At 35.0% G+C, this 8,014-nt stretch overlaps 2 protein-coding genes across 2 annotated transcripts; one reads left to right on the plus strand and one right to left on the minus strand.

The window, feature by feature from the left end:
• LOC18598804 (UPF0481 protein At3g47200) lies at positions 1,419 to 4,478 on the plus strand. Its single transcript, XM_007028494.2, has one exon. It carries the CDS (start codon positions 1,796 to 1,798, stop codon positions 3,302 to 3,304), a length of 1,509 nt encoding a protein of 502 aa, XP_007028556.2. The 5' UTR covers positions 1,419 to 1,795; the 3' UTR covers positions 3,305 to 4,478.
• On the minus strand, positions 4,584 to 6,634 carry LOC18598805 (lycopene beta cyclase, chloroplastic/chromoplastic). Its single transcript, XM_007028495.2, has one exon. It carries the CDS (start codon positions 6,211 to 6,213, stop codon positions 4,696 to 4,698), a length of 1,518 nt encoding a protein of 505 aa, XP_007028557.2. The 5' UTR covers positions 6,214 to 6,634; the 3' UTR covers positions 4,584 to 4,695.

Below are 8,014 nucleotides of genomic sequence, written 5' to 3' on the forward strand. Positions count from 1 at the left end.
TAGCATTCTCTTCGCCGTAATGTTTGGTAGAAAAGAAGGAACATAGAGGAAAGGGAAAAAGGTGAAGAAAGAAAAAAATGGAGAGCAAAACAAGTTATTTTTCTTTCATTGTGTTTGATATCAAAAACAGAAAATAGAGAGAGAAAAAGAGGTTAGAATTTCCTTTCCCTTCCTGATTCTCTCTTCCCAAAAGAAAGAAAGAAAAAAATAAAAGAAATACGAACAGAAAACGAGTTTAAATAAATTTGGATTTAAGTTAATCATGTTTCATGTTTTAATCGTGTAGACACGGTTAAAACATAAATAAATCGTGTCTTAATCATGTCAAACCCGTTTAACCCGTCTAAATCATGTCTAAGATACCATTAGTTAATCGTGTTATCATGTACTCGTATAACCTGTGACTTATTTGTTACCAATTTATTTAATCGTGTTCACATGACGTGTCGACATGTTTATTACACGGTTAAAAACTATTTATTTATTCATATAAATACAAATATCTTTACGATGATTGAGATTTACTGATATTGAATTTTATTATATTTGGTAAATATTATGATATTTATAATTTTTTATTGTAAATTTTAATATCATGTTTTACTTGTACATATTTCAATTTTTATCGTGTTAATCGTATCAATCGCATAAATAAGTCATAAATTATATAAATTTTAATCATGTTAATCGTGTCATGTCATACAAAATTTAACCCCGACATGTTTAAAAAGCATGTTAAACACGTCGTATATATGTTTAAAATCTTGACATGATTAATTAATCGTGTCATGTTTATGTTTATTAGTATGACTGTTAATATCTTATATTTACACGATACTGTTAAAACACATATACATAAATTACCATGTCTATCTTCTATGTTTCCCTAAACCAATTTATAGGTACAGGTTTTATAAGGAACTTTTATCAATTTATGAGTATGGGTAAGGGAATACATAACTTTGCACTTAACAATTTTGCGTATGTGAGAAGAATGCAAATCGATGCCTTTCTTTACTACCCCTTGTATGATAGGCTGTCAATGGGAAAGCTTTTGATATAAATTTTAGGGCAAGAAGTTGGGGCACGAGATTTTCGTTTAAGCACAACAATCTTTGTTTGTGCCAAATTAAATAAAGTTGACAAGAAAAAGTAATCCCTGAGCTATTGTCTACAAACTTCACAATTGAGTTGTTGTTTTTTCTACTTAAATATCTTTGTTAATTAATTGGAATCTTTGCCGCCATTACCCTAATAAAGTAGTTGTCTCATTTGCTTAATGTCCTATGAAGTTGTAGTTAAATGCAACTTCGCTCTCAACAAATTAATGGATAAAAGTAAAAGCAAAGCATACAAAAAGGCAAATTCTAGTCGTTATATAACTAAGGAGACATCATTTGTTAATTTTGGCTGAAGATTTCATCTATGGTTTGCTTCCAAGGGCAGTACCAAACATTCATCCTTATCCTTTACCAAAGAAAAAAGGACGACGATCCAAAGATTAAAAGTAACTAAAGCTAGAAGCAACCAGTCGGATAAGTAATTCCTTCGGTAGAGTCATAACAAAAAAAGAAAGAAAAAAGATCAAATACCAAACTTGATAACTTGGTCAAGTACAAAGATTATTCTTTTTCTGCCTAAAACTTGTCATGCCTTCTAAAGCTAAAACTGCAGCTTGATTTCCCTAATTTGTCATAGAAACAGTTTCCACCTCACTGTTCCAAGATTTATCAACATTACTCAGCTAAACAGTAGATAGCCGAATTTGCCAAAACAATTTCAGTCAAGCTGAAAAATGTCGTCGCCCTCAACGAGGGACGTCGTCGCAGAGGAAGTTTCCACTGATCAAATAAGTAGATACAACTGCAATCCCCAGGAGACAATCATTTCCGTACAAGATCAGGGCTTCAGTTTGAGCATTGGTGATTTAGAGAATCTCAGGTCATTAGATGAAGCCTTCAAAGCTGCTCAAATTGAAACACCTGCCCCACCATTAATACAAAGGGTTCCATCCATGCTAAGCGGGAACAAACAATTCCTCAAGTATTTCAAGCCAAGGGTGATTGCCATCGGTCCCCTCCACCACGATGATCCCAGTCTCCGGGGAGCAGAGAAGCTCAAGCTTAAACTGGCAGCACATTTCCTCAAGAATCATGTTTCCCGAAAGGAAATCTTATACAGCAAGATTAAGATGGACATAGCCAACTTGAAGAAATCCTACGATCCCAAGGAAATAGAGCAATATTACGATGATGATGAGAAGCTCACTTGGATGTTCGTTCTGGATGGTTGTGCAGTTCTACAAGCAATTTATCTACGCCATGATCCTCAACAGAAGGACGAAAAGGGTGCCTCGAATGAATTGAATATTAAAAATGATTTGCTGACATTTGTGTACCTAGATTTGTTCTTGTTGGAAAACCAGCTACCTTACCGCGTTCTTGAATTGTTGACAAGCTCAAGCAACAATGGCCAAAGGTTTAAGGAATCAATCAAAAGCTTCATTGACGATAATGTTATGACTACAGCAGAGATGAAGAAAGAGCAGCAGCGGCAGCAGCAACAACAAAAGCAAGGAAAGCAGCAGAAACAACAACAGGAACGAGAGCCTGCTCATCTTCTGGAGCTTCTGCGAGCAAGACTGCTAGCCAAAACAGAAGAGAAGGAAAGCCCAGTCCTAAGCAATTGGTGCAATCGGCTGTTCAAACATATAGAATCATCTTACCAAAAAGGTAAGACAAGTCATCATTCGCATACATTTCGTAACGTCAAGGAGCTTAGAGAAGCAGGGATTTGGTTGAGACCTAGTGAAACCAGCTGCCTCAAGGACATTAGTTTCAATCGCGTATGCTGTGTGGGGAAACTAATGCTCCCGCCTATCACAGTGGACGACTCAACAGGGCCCAAGTTCATGAACTTGATAGCTTATGAAATGTGCCCAGATTTCGACAATGACTTCGCTGTCACCTCTTACATATGCTTTCTTGATTCTCTGATTGATGAAGCAGAAGATGTTAAGGCGTTGAGAGACGCAGGCATACTCTACAATGGGCTGGGAAGTGATGAAGAGGTGGCTAAGCTTTTCAACAAGATGAACACGGACTTGGTGCCCAGTCCAGAAATTTATTCTAAACTGAAGACACAAATCCAGAATCATTGCAGAAACATGTGGATCACCTATGCAGCTCAAGCCTATCATACCCATTTTAGAAGCCCTTGGACTTTCCTAGCATTTGTGGGCGCCATCGCAGCACTTTGTCTTAGTGCTCTTCAGACTTACTACACCATCCATCCAAAAAATTGAGACATAATTATCTGCCAATTTATTTTAATTTAATAAGCTTAATTACTTGCTTGCAACCTTGTGATTTTCATTTCCCCTATACATATATACAGAAAAGCCATAAAATTTTGGCTGGTTCTTATCCATGGGCAAAAGCATCAATTTCAACAATTGAATACACAAATTTCTCTCCTGCCATGGGCAGGGAATACCGATGTGTCAGTTCCATTTAGCATTGACTAATGAACGTGTTGCTGAAGCTTATTGTTTCTTATGTTTCTTAGTTCTTCTGTAACGTTTCCAGAATTGTAAATTTATAGGTGCCCTAGCTTTGTTTTATAATTTTGTACTATGTTTGTGGCAGAAAATAATGAGCTATGCTCAAAACACGAAGGCTGCTTGACAACGTACAATGCAAGGGTCCCAGCCCTTGGATCTGGAGACTTATGCTTATTCCATTTCAGTCTATATCTAAAGCATTCGTATATTCTTCCCCTTTCCCAGAGCAAGATCACGACTAAGCAGAGAGCAGAAAAACTGCTTTCCCATGCAGTTGCAGAATGCCAGAAAACCTACTAATATCACTTAAGAGATAGCACCAAAACCAGATTTCCTATCACTGTTTGTCCCCTAAGTATATTTTCAAATGACCTTATGAGCAACCATATACAACACCGCACTCTGTCAATTATTTGCCATCATAGTAAAATATCTCACAATCTATCAAACACAATCACTGAAGACATCATCATATTCATAGTACATCAATCCTTGTTTCGTATTTAACAAGCTTTAAACTTTGCACATCTGTGTTGAAGACAGGACAAGCAAACTTAACTGCAATTATCACAACTACCTATTCTAAATGAAAGCAAGGCAATTCAACAAGTAATTTCCCCTATTTCCAGGCTGTAGTTTCCAACAACAGCATTACTTAGTTATCATACACCATGCCTTCGTATCTTTCTCAAAGTTGGACAGTGATAATACTGATTAACCATGTAAGCTATTGACAGTATCAACCCTATACTGATGCATCTAACAACTCCAATCACAACATATGACACATCATTCGCCTATCCTTTTTGCTTCTTGCAGCTACTAGCTAATCACCGAGAGAGAAATCCTAAATTAACGAACAGCCATTGCCAACAAATTGGATGAGACTAATAGTAAAATGCAGGATGTCCACAAGTGGCCTGATAGAACATGCTTGCTACATGAATGAAGAAATCATTGAATCAAAGGAATATTCTGCTCTACAAGAAATTGAGTGTTCTGTGCGAAAACTGTACTAACATGACTATAAAACAACAAATTCATAGAATATTATCAACATTTATGGGGAAAAATGAGTAGAATGCAACGCATCAATAGACTTAAGCACATGACATATGGATATCCTGATCATCTTATTCTCTATCCTGCACTAAATTATTAATCATGTTGACCAAAGGCAGAGTTCCCTTAGCCATAATCTCTAACCTAGAAGTAGTAGAGGCATGAGAGAACAGAGAAAGCCCAAAAACTATGAGCTCGGGAAGAAACAACCGAGATGACAAGAATCCATGCCAATAATGGGGTTCCAGATCAAAAAATGCATCAAAAAACCTTCTTGTAGCTGGTAAGTCTAGCTTAAGCAGAATATCCATGCCAAAACAGAAGAATTCCCTTTGTCTCCTTCTTTCTATGGGCCATAAATCTCTCCACACTTCTGCAGACAATTTGTTTCCCAAAAAGCTTTTTCCTGGATCAAGGCACCGAACTATGGACTCTGCAACAATTGGAGCTGCTGCAAGAGTTCTTGCTACCATATACCCTGTTGAAGGGTGCACCATCCCAGCTGTGCCACCAATTCCCACAACTCTTTGGGGTAGCACTGGAAGGGGCCCACCCATTGGAATAACACAATGTTCATCCTCTTCGATACTCTTCACTTTTATGCCTAGGTGCCTTAACCTGGCCACCATTCTCTCCTTGATATCATTCATAGGCACTCCAGGTCGAGCAACTAGAGAAGTTTCCTCCAGAAATATTCTGTCTGACGAGAAAGGCATTGCATATAGAAATGTGGGGATTTTACTATTTCTCTCTCTCAACTCCTTATTGTTGATAAGATGTGAGTCTCTCCAATCCATAAAAACCATCTTATCTACATCAAATGGGTGTTCTTCCACCTCCGCCAAAATCCCATAGGCCATTTGATAGCCAGGATTATAGGGCTTATCATACTGAACAAGGCACCTAGAAAATCCAGTTGCATCAAGAACGACAGTAGCCTGAACTGTGACACCATCATTGCAAATCAGTAGAGATTTTGACTCCTCGTGGATAACCTTTATAACCTTTGCCTGGTGAAATTTGACACCATTAGATATGCACTTTTGCAACATTTTTGACTTCAGCTGCTTCCTATTAACCCTTCCATACGGTCTACCAAGATCTTTCTTTTTTTGGTCATCAATATACACAACAGCACCAGACCAGGTTGTATCAAGGCAATCAAGCAGATCCATAGCCTCAAATTCATCCACCCAAACACCATAATTATTAGGCCAAATCAATTTCGGAGATGGGTCAATTGAGCAGACTGAAAGCCCTGCCTGTGAAACCCGCTGGGCAACAGCCAGACCTGCAGGGCCACCTCCCACAACAGCTAAATCCACCACAGTGCCTTTTGATGGATCATATAGAGGAAGCTCAAACTCTAAATTTTCCTTCTTAGTTTCCGGTACCATCTCTAAAAGAGCAGTACTACTTGCCTTAACACAAGTATTACCCCTACCTCTTTTAAAATATGACTTCTTGGGACCAAACTTAGGCTCCTGGTTCTGAACCCTGACTGAACTCAGGTTACAAGCTTTCTCAGAAAACCCATGGAGTTGAGGCAAAAGTTCAAGCTTGTTATGTGTTCTAAGTAAAGTATCCATGGATTGGAACAAAGGGTCTCTTAATATCGACTCAAAATACAAACCTGGGTCACCAAAAATTCTTCAAATAACACTCTTTCTAAGAAGAAATTTGTCTTTTAATAAATTCCTAACTCAGAAAATCAACTGGATACAAGGTTTTGAGACTAACCAAGCCATGAACACTTCTACGCCATTACTACTAGAAGTTGTTGCGAAAGCATGGAATCTATTAACTGAATCTGAAAAGAGATTGAAGAGTGAGCAGAAAAGAAACAAAAGACTCACCGAAACATGGAAATGGACATGAGAAATGGAGAGAAAAATGGGTTGTGGCTCTTTTTGGGAGCTGTCTCGAAGAGATATATGTGGCAACAGGTAAAGCTTGTGTGGTCTGTCGTCCACGACAAAGGGAAGAGGGAATTCCGTATTTTTAGCTTTTTTATGTTTTTTTTTTCATTTTCAAACAATAAATCATTTCTGAAATTGTAGACGAAGACATCTATTTAGTAATTTACTTTTATGGGTGGATGGCTATCCACGTCTCCACTTCAGTCCGAGACAACCGCCCATAATCATGCTTTCGGGGACGATTATCGCATTATGGCAAAGAAAAGGACAACAATTGGAAGTGGATCACTAACAAAATTTTTGACAATCATATATTTTTTGATAAAACAATCTAACCCTTCAAATTTTGATCAAAATTACATAAAAATTTTATTAATTTTTAAAATAAATATTTTATCTCAAAAAAATATTTTTTATTAGATATTTAGATTCAACCGTTAACCAATTATTAATATTTTCGTTAACTTGTTGATTTGGTCAAAATAAAAAAATAATTTTATTTTTGATTAATTTTATAATTATAATTATATAATTTTATTATTTATTTATTAATTTAAAAAAAAACTCCCCATTGGAAGCCCGATGTTCCCCTTTCTTGGGGAGTGACCAGTGTTCCTTACTTTTTTATTTTTTAAATATAATATTAATTTTTAAATTAATAAAAAAAAGAGTATTTTAATTTTTTTATTATTTCTGTTAACAGTGTTTCTTATCTTGAGACGGAGTGCCTATTTCAAAAATTAATGAACCTCAATTTAATTTCGATTAAAACTTAAGGAGTTAGGATATTTTACCTTATATTTTTTCATGATAAATGATAAATTGTTAAGGGTAAATGATTAATTGTTATTTTTTAATAGAACTTTTTGTCTATTATTTTTGTTTATTTAATAGAAAATATTAATTGGTGCTTATTGATATGATTAAGATAATATATATTTAAAAACATATATAATTAATGTATTGTTTTCTCCCAAATTTGATGAAAATTGTGTCCATTTAATTTTTCTAAAGTAATATTTTAACTGTCTTTAGCTAGTGCCTATAATCACTCGCATATTTTAACTTCCAATGTACTAAAACATTACGAGTAAGTTTGATTTGCAGAATGAAATAAAGTGGAAATAGAATAATCATTGCGTGAGAATAGAATAAGAGCAGAATAGTTATTATATAGTTTGATTCATAAAGATGGAACAGAATAGTCATTGTTATTACAACTTATTTTTAATAGTTGGTTGGTTGGAATAATTTTAGAAATAATCAAGGAATAAGTGATAAATGATAAAAATATATTTTTTATTATAATAATAATTATTTTATTATTTAATCTTTATTTTATTTTTTAAAAATATTAAAAATTTATAATTGAAATTTTAAACATTATTTTTTTATAATTAAAATTTTATTTAATTTTTTTTTTTTTTTTTTTTTTTTTTTTTTTTTTTCTTTTTTTTTTGGTTTTTTTCTT

The sequence above is a fragment of the Theobroma cacao genome, chromosome 5 (genome assembly GCF_000208745.1).
Source record: "Theobroma cacao cultivar B97-61/B2 chromosome 5, Criollo_cocoa_genome_V2, whole genome shotgun sequence".
NCBI classification, from domain to species: Eukaryota; Viridiplantae; Streptophyta; class Magnoliopsida; order Malvales; family Malvaceae; genus Theobroma; species Theobroma cacao.

Excerpts from the sequence above, each read along its gene's own strand:
- LOC18598804 (XM_007028494.2), top strand. The coding sequence starts at position 1,796 with ATGTCGTCGCCCTCAACGAGGGACGTCGTCGCAGAGGAAGTTTCCACT.
- LOC18598805 (XM_007028495.2), bottom strand. The coding sequence starts at position 6,213 with ATGGATACTTTACTTAGAACACATAACAAGCTTGAACTTTTGCCTCAA.